This window comes from Cavia porcellus, unplaced genomic scaffold (assembly GCF_034190915.1).
Source record: "Cavia porcellus strain 051 isolate PalLab524CR breed Dunkin Hartley unplaced genomic scaffold, mCavPor4.1 scaffold_32, whole genome shotgun sequence".
Taxonomy (NCBI): Eukaryota; Metazoa; Chordata; class Mammalia; order Rodentia; family Caviidae; genus Cavia; species Cavia porcellus.
In genome coordinates, this window is record NW_026947515.1 from 17,236,176 (window position 1) to 17,254,479 (window position 18,304).

Consider the following 18,304-nt stretch of genomic DNA (forward strand, 5'->3'; position numbering starts at 1 on the left):
AAGAAATCCCATGGCTTAAACAGTCTTAGTCTATATACAATACTTAGGAGTAGTTACTGTCTCTGAGTAGGAACTAAAAGAGAACAGCAAATTAGGTTGTCATATAACTAAAATGCAGCAACCACATGATACCAAGACAGCTTCTAGAAGTTCCTTACTACTCTCGGCAAAACAAACTCTTCATTTGAAACTGGTTTAGCAGGAGTCAAGTCCAGCAGTCTTACAATAGATCTTAAAACTTAGAAGCACCGAGGCCAAAAACAACCCTTTATGTAACTACCTTCCTATATTGTTGATAATCTCCAATTTTTCACCATGGTCAAGATGTCCTTTTTACCTGTACAAATATTAATACTACTAACTGTGAGGTTAAGGGAGAAAAAAAGAGAAACACAACCTCAAAGAAATGAGATAGGAGTATGGGATGGCTCTGGGTAGACTACTATGCCAAATTATCAAAGGAATGCTTTGATTAATCACTAAACTGAGTATGGTTGAGCATACCTGTAATCCTAGCATTGGGAAGCTGAGGCAAGACAATCACTGCAAGTTTGAGAACAGCCTCAGGTACATAGTGAGTTCAAGGCCAGCTGAACTGCATAGTGAGACCCTGTCACAAAACCACCCCATAATCACCAGTACCTTTCTTCAGTTTTTCCCACAAACATAAAAGAAATGTCATATCAAAGTAAAATGTTTGTTTCCAAATAATATTAGAAATATAAAGATTACATAAATATACTAGAATGCAATAAAATATATATAAAGAGAAAATATTAATTAGGTTTGTCTGTCAGAAAGTTGTCTTTCTTCCTTTACTCTTAAAAGGAAAACCATTATATTGTGAAGTAAGTTTTACTCTGAAATTATTTTGAATCACACCAATTTCTAGTGTATCTCTAAGAGACTTCATTATTAAAAAAAAAAACCTGTTACATGAAAAGGAAAACAGACTTTAGAACAAGTCATTTATATTAGTCAAAAAATGCATTATTCTACAACAATGCTGTTCCTGTCATTCTTATACACTATTATTTTTACTTTGAACATGAAGCATTTTGATTGTCTACATAATTTGCAAAACAGTGAAAGAATAACCTGACACATTACCTACTGGTATAGAAAGTGTCTGAGGAAAGTAAAGCATCATTACCTCTTTGTCATGGGCAATCAGCTGGGTTTTCACATGGCCAGACACAAGATTCACTCGCCCCAACACCTGCCCAGTCTCCAGCCCCCAGATGGTGCAAGTTGTGTCGATGCTTGAGGTACCTGTGAACACCAGTGCAAGTCAGCGCTGATGGGGTAAGATTCCCATGCAAACATCTCTTCTGTGCTTGCTCATCTGCTTGGCCAGGAAACAACATGCCATAAATGCTTCCTGAGTGTAGGAAGCATTTAGTCCTTATCTTAGGATGCTTAGATTTTAACTAGAGAGACAAGATATGCACACACAGAAAGCTCAACCCTACGTGAGGAATTAATAACCATACATCTAACCCATTTCTCATTTGGCCCTGTTTTGTGTAGGATGCTGCATGAAACTCAGGCCCTTAATTCAAAACTGATTCAGAGGTTGGAGAGTCACTAAGAGGCAGAGCACTTGCCCAGTATGTGTGAGGCCCTAGGTTCAATCCCCAGCACCAAAAACAAACAAAAAACTGGCCCAGTGTTATATGTGATGCTTTCTCCTCATCCAGTGTTTTCTCTGAGAAAATGTATCATTCTTCTTCAAACTGGAATACATGTTTCTCCCTAACTCCCTTACCCAAAAGATAAGGATCCACCTCATTCCAGTCAAAGGAAGTCAGGGGGGCACAGAAATCCGAATTCTTGTTATTATTTAGCAAACATTCCAGCCTTGTCTCTGTTTCACCAACCTGAAGAATAATAATTGGGGGGAAAAAAATCAACCAGTCCTATCCTCACAAAAAAATTTAAAAGCCCTATTCAGATAATATCTTGGTAAATCTAAGACATGTGAGAAAACATTTTTATCATAAAAAGTAATAAAATCTATAAGAACTCCCCAAATTAGACTTCTTCCCAAAGTTTTTTTTCTAAAGGTGAGGTCTTCTCACTTTGTTTTGTCCAGAATCTTAGGACCTTGTCTACTTGGCTATATACCGCAGACTACTGAATTTGTTGAGTTCAGCTGACAGGGGAAAGGAGATTCCAAGATCTGCTCACATAATCTATTAACATTAATGGCCTAATGTTTTGTTTAATTTACACAAAAATATCTTAACTGTTAACAGACTAACAGACCAAGTACCCCCAACCCCACTGAAGAATGTATTCATCATATCAGATTAACTGAGCCTCAGGTTTCCAGGCTGACTATAGCCAAGACAAGAATTCTTGGAATCTTGGCTAGATTTACTAGAAAATCTGCTGAGCCAAACAATTCAGTCCAAAGCAGCTTTGCTCATTTGTCCCAGGCTGCAGTGACACTCACTACCCTTATCCTGTCTTACTCTTTGTGACTACACAGTTAACAGCTAACACGCGGAAAGCTACTTATCTAGCTGCTAAAGAAGCATTTGCTTACCCTCCACACACGTAGATAGTCGCCGCTTGTTGCCAGCAGATCTGGATAGACTCCTTTGGTGTCAGGGATCCACATGAGCTTTGTGGTGGGGTATGGATGGTCAAAGGTATTTCGGCAAATAAATTCTGAACTCTCCTCATCTAATCCAACAAGCTGTACCTGCAATATACCGAAGTTGAGTCACATAAGCATTTGTTTTTCTGGAGCAGTATCAAATATCTAACTGCAGAGTCAAAAACTATTACAACAAAAAGGAATGTAGACCTGCTATCCCACTGCCAGACAGGAAACTCAGACTCAAAGGATTCAGTTACATTCCACACGACAAAGATAGTAAAAGACAGAGACAAGATTTGAATGCAGGTGTTCCGACTACAAGTCTGTCACTTGACCCCATGCCAGGTAACTGTATTATCTTCTAGTCTGTTACATCTCCTCCTCCAACTTCTGTAATATCAAAAAGTGTGAAGCCTACTTTTTGGTTTCCACAATGACGAGAAATGCTATGGGTACTTACAGAGGTTGGGGATATCAAACACCCTGTGTAGTCCCTTGTAATAAATTAATGTTCCACTTAAAAACCAACAGTGTACAATACACACACACACACACACACACACACACACACACACAAACACACACACACACACAGTCTCAACACTGGATACTTAACAGGTTTACAGGTAAGAATGCATGAGCATTCAAGAATTCAAACCACAGTAATAGAACAAGGGGTGTCACTGAAAATTCTAACTGCTTCCACCATTCCACCTTTTCTTAGAGTCAATTTTGGTCTCATCATTAACATCCATCTTCTACATCAAACTCATTCTGGCTCCATGGAAACTGGCACTCAAATATATTTGCTTATGAACTATCAACTGGCAGAGGGAATGGTATGAATTTTTCGTAAAAATCAATAATAGGAAAAGCACTAACCATAATATTTCCGTAATAGGAAAAGCACATTCCCCACCAATAATAGGAAAAGCACACAAAAAGAAAGTATGGTCTTTCTGACCTAATTCAGTCTTTGATTCCAGTATAACCCCCCAACTAAGTATAGCTGCATACAGTAAAATTCACCCAAGTATACAGTCCAGTGAGTTCTGGTCAGTATACAGTTTTGTAACCCTCACTATAATTAATCTATAGAACTCTTTTACCAACCAAAATGTTATCTCAGCTGGGGTTTAGTTCAGTGGCACAAGTACCTGCCTGCAAGTGCAAGGTCCTGAGTCTGATCCCCAGTATCAAAAAAACAAAACGTTATTTTAGGCTCCTCCACAATGCTCTACCCCTAAACACTGATCTATGTATGGTTTTGTCTTCTTCTATGTTACTTACACAGGAATTTACAGTACTGAGAATTTTATGTCTAACTACTGTCACTCAGCATTACAATCTTGAAATGCATCCATGTTCCTGTATCAGTAGCTCATTTTTTTACTGTTGAAAAATATTGCACCATTTATAATTTATCCATTTATTATTCAATGCATGCTATTTCTAGATTATGGCTATTATAAACATTGCGGCCATGAACATTTATGTATAAGTCTTTTGGTGGACTCACTTCTCTGGGTAGGTATCTTTAAGAGTACAACAGTGGAGTCATATGATAAGGCTATTTTTAACTTTACTTAAAACTGTCAAGCTGTTTTCTAAAAGGACAGTATCATTTTGCATTCCCACGAGCAATATATAAGCATGCCAGGTGCTACACATCTTTGTCAGCACTTGGTATTTCCAGTTGTTTTGTTTTTATGGTACTAGGGATCAAAATCAGGGTATGTTATCACTGACTTAAAATCTCCAGCCCATTTTATTTTGAGACAAGGTCTCCCTATGTAGCCCAGGCAGGCCTCGAGCTTTCACTCCTGTCTCAGCCTTCTAAGAGGTGGTATTACAGGCATGTATCATCAATGTGCAAATTTTATAATCATTTGGTCAAGTTCTGCAGAAAGCCTGCTAACTACAATTGTGTTGAATCTACAGACCTCTTCGGGAAGAATTACTGTGTTAATATTGAGTCTTTGAATCTATGAATATAGCATAGTTCTTCATTTATTTTCCACCCCTCACAATTTCTTTCTACAATGCTAGAGTTTTTGGTATACTTAATGTTTTCATTAACTTTATTCCTTTATGTTAGTATAAATGGAATTTTTATTCCTTTATGCTATTATGAATGGAATTTTTTTCCAGAATTAACAACACCATTTTTAAAATTCAATTTCTGATTATTCATTTATTTCTGTACATTTAATTATGAATCCTTAACTTTGCTCCATTAGTTACTAGTTTTAGTAGCTTTTTGTAGATACCTAAAAAATTCTTTATTTATTTGGTTTTTGTTTGATTTCTTTTATTTTTGCAGTGCTCAGGATCAAATCTGCGGTCTTATACATCCGAGGCAAGCACTCTACCACCAAGATACCTCTTCAATCTTTTACATACAATTACATATCTAACTTTAAAAATCTGTAAGATAACTAAATCTACTCACTTTATGGAGCACTTCAGGGCTTTCAAATAACTTAGAATGTGCTGGAGAGATAATGTGTAAGACTGTAAAAGGAGACAGAACTCAGTGCTCTAGAGAACATGTGAGAAAGCAATAAAAGCAGAGTCAAAGATTAGTACATTGATTTGCTTATTTGTAACACAAGCAATAACTGGTAACTGGTTCATCAAAACAAACAAAAACAGTATTTCAAACTGGGTGAAGGAGGAAAGGTAGAGTTTGATTCTGAGCAGTCTTGAAAGTGTATAGGAAGGAGCCACATAGACAATAAAGGAAGAGAAGGGCATCCCAGGAGGGGGAACAGAAGGTGCAGATGTGCAAAGGTAGCACACAAAACGAGCCGTTTGGTGGCAGCAAGGAGACCTATTTGAGAGGAACTGTGCGGGAAGAGCTATGAAGGCACAGTGAGCTGAGGGAGGCACCCCCCCACCCCGCAGAGTACCCGACAGGAGAGCAGTATGGCCATGAGCCCTCTGAGGGTGACAGACCCACACCGCACACACTGGACCGGGGAGAAGCTAGATTTGGGGCACACAGAGGGAACAGGTGGGAAAGGAAGGCTAAGGGCTTCTGATGATAGGTACTGAAAATGGTAAGGTATGCCCAGGGAGGGCCACAAGAGGGACTGTGACCAAACGGAACAGACCTTACAGCGAATCAAAAAGTTCACATTCTGATCTTTGCAAAAAGTAGTAGTGTCTGCCCGGTGTGGTAGTGCATGTCTATAATTCCAGCACTTGGAGGCTGAGGCAGAAGGATCATGGCAAGTTTGAGGCCAGCCTGGGCTACATAGTGAGTTTAAGGTCAACTTGAACTTTGCAGAGAGACCCTGTCTCAAAAAAAAAAAAAAAAAAACCACACACACACACACACACAAAAAGTACTCAGTGAGTGACGGTTTGTGGTGGAATAGGAAATATCTGGCATCACCCATGGTGGGAGGAAGATAAAACAATATAGATTCTGGGCCAGATATTTCATTCATATATTCATTCAGCAAATACTGAGTGGCTACTACCAGAAATGGTTATAGTAGGAAGCATAAAACTCCAAATCCTTCTTTTTAAACATGTAGGGAACACCATGAGGTTAAACTACAAGAGAAAAGGCTACGCTCACTTCTAAAACTTGCCTGTCAAAGTCATCAGGCATTTCTTCACAGGCCCCAATAACAGATGCTACGAGCATTTACCACTTAGGATCCTCTCAAGCTAACATTCAAAGTCATCTACCACCACGCTGTCATCACTTTCACTGATCTCACTGCTCCCCATCTTTGTCTCATGCCTTCACATTTCCACCAATATTCTTAAAATTCCCACACCTCCTTTCTCTTGATCTCAATTCTGCCTAATATTAATATCGTACAGTGGTATCTGGTTTCCAGTGTTCCTCACTTACCATTTGTTAACTGATGGACCTGGGCAGTGTAACTTTACTTTGTCAATCCTGTTTCCCAATCTGTAAAGTGATTGTATCTACCTCAGAGCTGTATGAAATAATTAATTCTATGTATTCTTCAGTACAAGAACTTTTAATATTATAATGTCTCATCTCCTGTATAGACTACTTACGATCTTTCTTTCTTCTTTTTTTTTTTGGAAGCAGGGATCGAACTCACGCTTGCCAGGCAGGCACTTACACCACTGGGCTAAATCCCTGGCTCCATGATCTTTCCTAATATGACGCATTTGGTGATTAATTCCAAATTGCCTCCGGAAAGCATCACTGTCTTATGCTATTTACCACAGTAAATGTCTTAGATGGGATCTACCTTATATTTTCTTGTACAGTCTATAGCAATAGCTTCCAAATTTGGCTTTCTTGCTACTATTCCCTATAGGTTCCCGTACATATGTGCCTAAGTATTGTTGCCTGTCCTTTTCTTTTTTTTCCCTTTCTCTTTCTCCCTCTCCTCTTTCTTTTTACAGGAACACCAAAGTGAGTATTTTAACAGGGTCTGTACTATAGCACAGAGTGAGTCGGGGGTAGTACACAGGAAGGAACCTTCTTAGACTAAAACCCTGTTCCCTTTACCTCTGGAGGCCGAAGACTCAAGAGAGCATTTTGGCATTAGATGGTGTGTATGTTTTACCCTTTTTTTTTTTTTTTTTTTTAAATTTTTGCCTTTTTGAGAGCGGATTTCACTATGCAGTTCAGGCTGGCCTTGAACTCACTTTGTAGCCGAGGTTGGTCTCCATCAATTGTCTGGGGGGTTTTTTGTTTGTTTGTTTTTGGGTTTTTTGGTACCGGGGATCGAACTCACAACCTTGCACTTGTCTGGCAGGTGACTATACCACTAAGCCAAATCCCCAGGCCCCAGACTGGTCTCGCTTTGTAAGAATCCTCCTTCCTCAGCCTCCCAAGAGCTGGGATTACAGGTATGTGTCACCACCCCGCTTTGGTACGAGGGATGGAACTCATGATCTGCGCATGCCACGTATCGCAGAAGATTGTTCAATGTCAAGATGAGTAGCTCTATCTCATTCTTTTATAGCAGATTATAATAAAACACACAATATATTTAACCACTCACAGTTACTTTCATTACATTCCATTACTTTGCTATTATAAATACTACAATGAATATCCTTGCATTAGAGGTAGAAATGCAGTTTCACTTAGGCTTCAAAACCAAGGAACACTTTGTCAACTTAGTTCACCAAGAAGCAGCCCCATGTTGGACATGCTTGATCAGCTATTAATATAGTGATGCTAGGTTTCTCCTCTATTATTATTTATACATAATTTCCTTGATAAAAAGTGCCCAGTAGAAAAGGGAATAGACAATAAGGCTCTACCCTGAACTCTTTACCATTATATTACCTATCATTTTCTTGCTCAGACTTACAGTTTTATCTATTTTGATGATCTCTCAACTGGATTTATTTTGTTTTTAAATGAATTTTTAGATTACAGGATTATAAGGTGTATCACCACCATTGTATAAAATCACAGGGGTTTGTCTATATGAATGTTTAAACACCCCCCATGCCATCAACAAACTCACATTATTAATTTGGTGTGTGTTGCTTCTACATTTTTTTTTTCTTTTTTGGTGGTAGTAAAAGAGGTTGAACCAGGCCCTCTGCAGTGAGCTACACCTCCAGCCCTTTTTTTTTTAACTAGGATCTCACTAAATTTCTAAATTGCCCAGAGTGGGTTTAAACATGTGACTTTCTTGCTTCAGCCTCCCAGACCTCTATAATTACAGATGTGTGGGACACACATAACCACAAAGTTGCTTGCTTCTACGTTCTTTTATATAGTTAAGCATATACATATATATAAAAGTTTAAAAATTTTCCCTCAAGTTTTAGAAAAATGGAAAACTCATCTTAGTTCACTGAAAATTTTACGCTTACATTGGTTGAACAATTTCTCATCTTTATCTTGTAATCTGAGCAACTACTTTTAAGATAACAATGTACAACATATTAACCACTGTTAATTTCCTATTAACTTGTTTTTATTTTCTGTATTATCAATTTTTTTCTTTCAAAAGAAAAAAGACACTGAGCAATATAGCTATGGCTATCAAATTTATTAACGTACAAAATAATGGGCATCCTTCAGGTCAATATAGAGAGATAACTCTTTGTATCCTGTTCTTACTCACCAATTTCATTAGTGTACATTATCCCCGCCCCCCCCCCCATACTGGGGGATGGAACTCATGATCTTGCGCTTGCCAGGCAGGTGCTTGTGCCACTGAGCTAAATCCTGGCTCTGGCTCTAACTATATTAACTCCCAGCTCTTATTTCTCTTTCTTGCCACTACTTTTTTTCAGTTTTTTTTTTTTTTATTAGTATATGTTTGCAACACACAACATTACATTCGTCTTGGGGAGCTTGTTCACACATATATCACATCTTAATCATTTTTTCTTGCTATTACTTCTTATACACTCATGTTTAGGGACTACTGTCTTACTTTTGGAAACCAAACTCCCAAGAATGAGATTTCTGTAGTGAAAAATAAGTGCATTCTAAATTTTAATAGATCCCAATTTACTTTCCAAAGAGGGAGCAGCAATTCACATTCCTACCAATTGTGTGCAAACTTATCAGCACTAGAAGAAATAACTTAATTCTCATCAATTTGAAAGGGAAAAAAAAAATACCAGAGGCCAATTTCCTTTCCCTTCCCTGTGAGGTTGAAGATCTTTTCCTGTTTATTGTTCACTTGCAATTTATCTCCTGTGAGCTGGCTCTTCATGTCCTTTGTCCATTAGTCTATCACACTAACAGACTTAGTTCTTATTATCTCATGTTTAGAAAACACTGACACTTGGCCTGCTGCTTTGACTTTTGATCCTACTAAAAGCACACCCTTTCACAGAGAAATTTTTGATCTTTTTTTTTTTTTTAAAGAAAAGGAAACAAAAGAATACATGGAGATAAAAAAGGGTAGAAATAATACAAAATTACAGAAAAGCAAACGGTAAGAAATTGCTGGTTGATAAGTTACACAATGTCATCTTAGAAATAGCTGTTCATGTTATAGAATTAAAGTATTTAGAATGACATTCATAAAGTGACACTACAAACCCTTCTGCTCTATGATCGAACAAGAGCTCAGTAATATGGTTATCAGTCCTACACGTTTGTTTTACATCTCAAAGAGGGTAAGATTAAACATATCAAAACAGAACAAAGCAGTTAAAAAAAAAACAATTTAAAGAAATACAGATTTCGCAGCAATTTTGACCTTTTAATGTCACATCTGTCAACTCTTCGATAGCTGACTCTGGTTGTAATGGTTACCTTAAAGACTGTCTTCTTCCCTGCTCACCATAGCCCCAGGACACATTCCTAGCAAATTCTCTAATATTGTCTATGTGATTTTCTTTCGATTTAGATATTTGATCTGGAATTGAGTTTCATGTACAAAGTTAGAAGGTTCTAAATTTTTCTGCCAGATGGATAATTATGCCATATAATTTAATTATTCTCCAGTGAATTAAAGTCCTATCTTATATATTACATATCTATATATGATTTTTGGAATACTTTATTCAATTCTACCAGTTGTTCTGGCTCAATTTTTTTTCCATTAGTATAAATTATTTCTCTCTCTCTCTCTCTCTTTTTTTTTTTGGTACTGGGGATCAAACTGATGACCTTGCACTTGCCATGTAGGCACTTGTGCCACTGAGCTAAATTCCTGGCTCTGGCTCTAATTATATTAACTCCTGATGTTTAATTTAGCAGGTAACTTTCGAGTTTTTCAACATACTGTTTATTCTTTATTTTTTTGCCTAGATTCTTGACATCAATATGCATTTAAGACTCTAGAGACAGTACTTTAGTTCTAGCCCTGCTTTTATCCTTTGTGTGACTTTAGACACATGATTTGGCATATTGGGGCTTCAATTTCCTCATCTTTGATATGTAGTATTTTTTCCAATGACTTTAATTCTTGTTAAGTTTATTTATTTATTTATGTACCAGGAACTGAACTCAGGACCCTCCCCTTGCCAGGCCGGCACTTATGCCACGGGGCTATATTCCCAGCCCTTCTTGTTAATTTCAAAATATGGTCAATTTCTGTAAATTAGGTTATGTTGTTGAACACTGCATTTCTTATTAGACACAAACTTTATGTACTTACAAAAACAAACTGTTACTTTTTAAATCCTCTATAGCTTTAGACTTGTCTACTTGATCTTACACTTTCCAAGGTGTAAAGTATGAAATTCCTTTTGCCTCTTTCTTTTTTTTTCTTTTTTTTTTTGAGGCAAAGTCTCTATTCCAGGCTGGCCTTAAACTTTGTGTAACCCAGGCTGGCTACAGTTTTTAATTTCTATTTGATTGTTTTTGTCTTCCTGATCCTTTTCTGTGTTTTTAATAGTTTAAAAGCCTTTACTTTATCTTAATGAAGCTTTTAACTCTGTAACAACTATATACTTTTCTTTTCTACCTTCCTATGCTCTGACAATTCTATTTTCTCCTATCACCTGTTTGCCTGTATCTCTAATTGGAGTTCAGTGTTTTCTTAAATTCTCTGAACTCTCACTGGTAGGACCAGACATTACTTTTCAGCTGAGGAAAAAAAACTTTCCTGGTGTAAGTACCTTACCTGCCATTTACTTATGTACACACCACTTTTCTTATATTATCTTTTTAGCTACATCCTGGTTCCTTTAGAATGAGGCAGGTTCTCCTAGTTAATCTGAAGGAGGTTTCTGCGCAAGGGAGGACAGGCCCACAGTCCAAGTTGGCAAAATACACAGAGCTTTTGAATCTCTTTGGCCACGCAAGATGAGACATCACCACGCTGTTCACAATTCAGTCTTTAGACCATGTCTATGTGTCCTTGTACACCTGGCTCCCTTTCTCCTTAAGGTGTCAACCGCAGTCTGGAGAAGCTCCTGCCACCAGCCTATGCACTTGCTTCTCATGGTCCTAAAAGATTGATTTGCTCCATCAGAGTCCCACTCTGGAGAACTGCAGCTCTTCTGAGTTTATTCTTCAGCCACACTCTTACTCAGCACTTTCCTATACCTATTATGCCACCATCCTTCTTTACATTACCATAGGAACATAAGAAAAAAATCAAATCTGATGATTTTTATTGTTGACATTTAGGTTTTTTCCTCTGCCTTTTCCTCATGGTTTTCCTTCTCTATTCTGTTAATAAGCATTTTCATGCCTCGCTGCCAGAGCCTTTCTAAAACCATTGTTCTACAATGCTTTGCCCAACTGGTGAAACAAAAGCCCCTAAAAAGAAAAGCTGCAAGGCAGGATCCCCCATTTTTTCAATTCTAGGGATTGAACCTATGACTCTTGCACTGAGGTACATGCCCAACCTTTTTTTAAGGTTCCTTTGTTTACTGAGACAGTCTGCTAAATTGCACAGGATGGCTTGACTTGCGATCCTCCTGCCTCAGCTTCCCAGAGCGCTGGGATTATAGGAAGGCCCTGTTCATTTTTACTCATTTTTAAACTCCTAAGAAGAAAATATGAAATTTAAAATATCCCTTGAAAACATGACATGTTCTATTTCGCCACGTCATGAGAAAACAATAAAGTATGCATTATTCACATCTTACAGTTTTTTAAAGTACCATGTCCACCTAGTTTGTCATCGTAAACTCCTTGAAGAAGGAATGATATTCTACTTTAATACTAGTACAGACTTTTTTTTTTTTTTGGCGATGGCAGAAACAGAAAGGTCCAGCCATGCCAAGGACATCCCTTCTCCTTGTCTAAAGTATGTTTTGAGCTGTTTCTCCCCACTCCAAATTCCTCAATACAATGATTTGGACCCCGCCCCCAAATACTAGTACAGAACATAAAGTATTGTTTGTGTGTGTGTAAAATCTTTAAACAAGCCACCAAGTTATCCAAATCAACACAACACACCAATCATTGGACCATTTTCTTTCTCTTCTCTTCTCTCTCTCTCCTTTCTTTCTTTTAAGACAAGTTCTCGCTATGTAGATTCAGGGTGTTCTTAAACTCAGTGGTGATCTGCCTGCTTAAGCTTCCCAACTTCTAATGTACCATATTTTTACAACTGTTATTTTAACATAGAAAAGCAGGATTTTTTTTTTTTTTTTTTTGTCTTTTTCGTTTTTATCGGTACCAGGGATCGAACTCACGACTGCCTGCTTGCAAGGCAGGTGCTTATGCCACTGAGCTAAATCCCCAGCCCCAGAAAAGCAGTATTTTAAGAATTTGAGCCAGGCCTGGTGGCTCACGCCTGTAATCCCAGCACTCCAGAGGCTGAGGAGGGAGGATCCTTGCGAGTTTGAGACCAGCCTGGGCTACAGAGTGAGCTCAAGGCCAGCCTGAACTGCATAGCAAAACCTCGTCTCAAAAAAGACAAAAAAAAAAAAAAAGAAAAGAAAACAGAAAAGCAGTATTTTAAGAAGCTAAACTGGACTTTTCTGGTCCTTATCATTTGTCTTCTCTTCAATCCAAATGCTGATGACTGCTTTGGACCACTGCTCTGTCAACCTTTCGAGATGCATTCTGGCCCTGTAATCCTTGTTCCTGGCTCCTAACCTCAGGGAGGCCAGACTACCACTAAACAGACTCATTCTCCATCCAATCAGAGCATCTCCAATAAGTGTGTGTGAATAGAATTAGGGCAAAAAACAACTGATTCAGTGGCCTTTTAGAGGAATTAGCCCTCACGCTGTCTAGAAAAATGAGAATAAAACCATAAGAGTTTTTACTTTCTATATTCCCCTGCTGACCGCGGTGTGCTAAAATATTCTCTTCACTGCCGAGACTCTTTTATCTTATAAAGGCTACAGGAGATTTTCAAGTACAATCATGTACATGTGTTTAATTACTTACATATATGTATGTCCAATTAATAAGCAAACATGAATCCTCAGGGCTGCCACAAATACTAAGAAATGAACAACTTCCCAACTTCTAATGTACCATATTTTTACAACTGTTATTTTAACATAGAAAAGCAGGATTTTTTTTTTTGGTCTTTTTCGTTTTTATCGGTACCAGGGATCGAACTCACGACTGCCTGCTTGCAAGGCAGGTGCTTATGCCGCTGAGCTAAATCCCCAGCCCCAGAAAAGCAGTATTTTAAGAATTTGAGCCATTGTTGTATGACTTACTATCACAGTCATAGTAATTAAAGTAACTGCATTAAAAATCTCAAAGAAGCTGGTCGTGGTGGCACATGTCTATAATTCTAGTACTCTTGGAGGCTGAGACAGGAGAATCACAGGTTCAAGGCAGCCTAAACATATTGAGACCCTGTCCAAAAAGAAAGAAAGAAAGAAAAAGAAAGAAACTCAGAACTCAGAGGGAGCAAACAGACTGACAAGAAAGATGTTCACTTGCATGTACTGCAGGTTTATGGTCATCATACCTAGATACTTCAAAAAGCATCAAATATACATACAATTGCTTACTAGGAGCTTCAAAATAAATATTTTTCAGATGGTAGACTTCAGAGCTTAAGTGGCAAGTTTAGTTAACACGCACCTAAGTGGAAGAAATGTTTCCATCTTTTCCCAACAGAAGAATGGAAATCTACTTGCCCAAGGACTGCAGATATTAAAACTGAGGAGCACTTGACTAGCAATCACAAGATCCTGGGTTCAAACCCCAGTACTGTGAAAAATAAACAACCAAACAATCACCTTAGGAGCAATATCAAATTCTTATGTTAGAGCTACTGTGTGCAAGTGAGACAGAACTAGAGAAAATTAGCTTAGGCTAGCACGTTATGCTCCTGGGAGTCTGACTATGAGAAGCTGCTAGACTGGTTAAAAGACTAAGAAATTTTTCTACTCAGATCCTTAAAAGATAGGAGGTGGACATAATGGCCCTTTGACATACCTGTCTGACTTAAGGTTCTGATTCCTCTCTGAAAAATACAAAATTCAAATTTACCTAACATCCAAATAATTCTCCTCATATATATTTCAATTACAGTATGGTAAGACTGATGATTAAATAGCTAATATACATGCTTGCTTCAGCAGCACATATAATAAGTAGTTAACATTTCTCAATGACTTACTCCATACTACAGTTCCTAAGTCCAGTACACACATTAAATTTTATCATCTACATAACAACCTTATAAGACGGGGAAACTCAGTACCTACTGCCCTTCTTGTACAGATGAGGAGACTGAAGCCCAGAGCATAACTTGCCCACAGCCACACAAAACTGGGAAATGGGAGGATTCAGAGCTTAGCCCAGGGCTGGGGATGTAACTCAGCAGCACAGCAGTTGGCTAGCATGAATGTGGCCCTGGGTTCAAGCTCTACATCTCAGAAAAAAGAAAAAAAACTAAAACAAAAAACCTCAACCCAGGCTATCTCACAGAGGTCATCTAGCAATATAGCTTTTACTATGGGTGAACTTGGATGAAAGGGCAGGACCAACATTCAGAAACGCAAAGGTAACTCTGGGGTGCATTTCTTAGAAGGCCATCTAGACCACTTGTGCCTGTCAACTTCAGGACTGAAGCCCAGGACTGAGCAAGTCCCTTGAGATTCTCACACTAAAATTTAGAGAACCATTCTTCTGATACCAAAAACCATTGCTATAGCACCCAAAAAGAACATAAACCACAACACCAATAATAGGGCTTTTTATTCAAAGTGTAATAAATAGAATCTGTTTCTTTATTCTGCAACAATTCCTAAATTTATTTTCGATAGGTGTGATGGTGAATGCGTATAATCCCAGCACATGGCAGACTTAGGCAGGAGCAACACTGAGAGTTCAAGGCCAGCCTGAATCACTTTAGCAAGAACCTGTCTCAAAACACAATTAAATTAAATTAAATTAAAAACTTGTTCTTATAAGGGAAGACCTGGAAATCAAACTCTTAAGACCTTGTAGGTTTGGCCAGGGGGTTAGCTCAGCTCCTGCCTGGTAAGTACGAACTTGTGAGTTCGATGCCTGGTACCAAATCCCAACCCCAAAAAATCTTACAGGTTTAGTCCCATGAACCAACTATGAGCGATTTGAGAATACAAAATCATAATCATATTAATACTAAAATTTGAAATTTACAATCAGGTTTCATTAGTCAACGTGTCCACATGAAAAAAGATAACTATTTTAGGGTCTTTTCATCAATGCTAATTTGATGTGTTATCTTGTCCTTTGGTAGCACTTACCATCCATGGAAAGGAGCTAAGGTCTAAAACTTTCAATTCTTTAAATTCCTCTAAATTATGAAGTCTGTCACTTTAATGGTAGAACTTCCCGCCAAACAGTCTGAGAACCACTAATGTAAATTAGGACATACTGCCCACCACCTCCTAGACTCCTGTATAACAAGGTTTCTTAACTTGGAGGCCATGAACTTGAACTGGAAAATTATGCTCATATTTTCACTAACCTCTAATTCAAAGACAGCATCTCCTGAGTTATGAATGGAGGCAGCCACACACAGCAGTATGAGTACCTATGATTGTCTCCAACAGAAACCTTGTTTTTTCACATCGTAATACATCTTAAAATACTGCCTATCTTTATCACTACTTCAAATTATGGTAATTGCAGGAGAAAATATAATTTCTTTTAGTGAGTTAAAGGTCCATAATACTACATCATCACTTTATGAAAAGAAAAAATCCTGATACTTGTAGTACCATATAATTGGTTTTCTTTGGAATCCTAGGTATTTTACGTTCTTGAAAACGTAATGATGAGAAGAGGTCTGGTATTTTAAATAATAGTTCTGGTGGGTCTTAATCTTACACAATATTCACACCGGGTCTTTTAATTCCACTCCCAGTGTTGTTGCCTGCCATGGCAGAAAGAGGCATCAGAGGAAAGGAAATAAAGCTGTCTTGCTTGGGTCAGAGTGCATCAGTGTATGCTCCCCAGGATTTGTGAATGTGTAATGTTTAGACAATCAGAATTCACACCTTTCATCTCTTTCTCAAAGGAGATACCAAAGTTAGTACATATTCCAGAGAAATAGTTGTGCTCCTGAAAAACTACAAACAAATCTAAAATATTTAAAATATGTTGGCAGACCTTTGCATGTAAACAGAATCTGTTTCCTGAAGCAAGCAGTGGGTCAAGCATACTAAAACTGCCGTGTGCAACATCTCATAGTCAGTGAGCCAGCCAGAACTCAATCCTAGATCACCTGGCTTTTTACTCCTGCATCAGGTTTGTCACTGCTGCACAGTCTTATTCTTAAGTCTGACGTTCACATCAGTCAAAAGAAGTCCTGGCTTGAAACACCACTGGCTGAAGTTTCTAGTTGTTCTGATCACTATGGTTCCCACTTTTAGTGAGGAAACAGATAAAGGAAAGAAAACTGTTTCCAACAACTCTCAAAAATACACTTGTTTTGCACTGCAAAAAGTTTCCCCCTCTGACAATGCTCAATGAACGGTTCTTAAATTGATGGACATTCAACAAGTCAAAACTTACTCAAGATCGCAAATCAACATAAAAGGAGCCAAGAAAAGATTAGATCAGGTGTCATGCTTCTCTTCATGAACAATGCCAGGATCACAGGCAGGCCAACTTCCAACTAGAGACAGCCCTGAAAAGCAGGAATGTCAAGAAGCAAGAGCTATGCCAAAGCTGGCAGGAAGGCTGGAAACACACGGTAGTAACTGGGGTTGGAATAGGAAGCAGGAGGGCAGAGCATGCTAAACAGTGCTGACAAATCTAGTGTGGCCAGGAGTGTGCGACCACCGATTGATCTGTCTGTCCTTTTCCTTCATAGCCATCACTCCCTCTTTCCTCCTCTGCCCCAACAACTGAAGCAAGGCGGCAGGAGTTGTGAGAATGGGTGGATACATGCCATAGCTTTGGGATAAACTCGGCTTTGAAATCTGTTGCCACCACGAAATACCTGGTTGCCATGGGGCAAGTCACCTATTGTGCCTCAGTTTCCACACTACACAGGAATATTGCCAGAATTGAGACAAAGAGTACAGAACCCTCAGCACAGGGCCAGACACAGGAACCGCTCTGGTGTGCAGGAGGGTTCTCGGGTCTGAGCGCCGGGCCAGAGAAGGCACTCCCGGTCTGCTTCCCGCCAGCTGAGTTCCGAGCCCCTGCCCGGCCCACCTTGTTGTTGTACTCCTCCACGAAGCTGCCCAGAGCCAGGCGAAAGCGCTTGTCAGGCCGCACGCTCCAGTTCATGGCGTAGACGGTCCAGGGCGCTTCATACTTGTAGATCTCCTTCCGTTTGCCGTGCAGCGACATGGTGGTTGCCCGGGCCGCAGAGCTGTCCGAAGCGACAGCGAGGTGCGGCGGGCAAGAGGGACGCTGGCGGAGAGCCGGGACTGACACCCAAGTGTCCGAAGGGAGGCGGGGCAGGGGCGGGCAGGAACGGTCTACCCCGGAAGGGGGGCCACCGCGACAAACAACGACGGCCTCACCCGACCCCCACTTTCAAACGAGCTTCAGAACCCACAACCACCACCTTCCGCTTGGGATGCCGCCCCGCTCTCTAGAACGGAAGCCACGCGTCCTCAGCAGCAGCACCACCCATTGGCTGGCTGACCAGTCCTTTTGAAACTATTCCTTCTTCTCATTGGTTATTGCAACCATAATTCTGAAAACTCTTCGTTATTGGTGTGCATGTTTGTCATTCCAACTCCTCGCCCCGCCCAACTCCTAAAGGCTGGAGCTTTGACAACCCCAAATGTCATTGGCTGTTCAAGATGTCAGTCAGTTAATTAACGGCGCTGTGCTGGTGAGCCAGGAGTCGGGCGTCCTGTAGGCGACCCGCGGGCATCCAAGTTGTAGGC

At 39.3% G+C, this 18,304-nt stretch overlaps 1 protein-coding gene across 3 annotated transcripts in view; it reads right to left on the reverse strand.

Moving 5' to 3' along the window:
* Positions 1-18,004, reverse strand: part of Dcaf7 (DDB1 and CUL4 associated factor 7) — a 30,263-nt gene extending 12,259 nt beyond the window's left edge. For all 3 annotated transcript variants that reach the window (XR_216214.4, XR_216213.4, XM_003465922.5), the window contains exons 1-4: positions 17,619-18,004; positions 2,552-2,710; positions 1,769-1,880; positions 1,154-1,272 (exon numbers count right to left, since the gene is read on the reverse strand). Coding sequence is in view for 1 of the 3 variants with exons in the window: in XM_003465922.5 (XP_003465970.1) it covers positions 1,154-1,272; positions 1,769-1,880; positions 2,552-2,710; positions 17,619-17,756 (528 nt within the window). In the remaining 2 variants the exon portion in view is untranslated. The remainder of the gene's footprint in view (positions 1-1,153; positions 1,273-1,768; positions 1,881-2,551; positions 2,711-17,618) is intronic.
* Between the last annotated feature and the right edge of the window lie 300 nt (positions 18,005-18,304).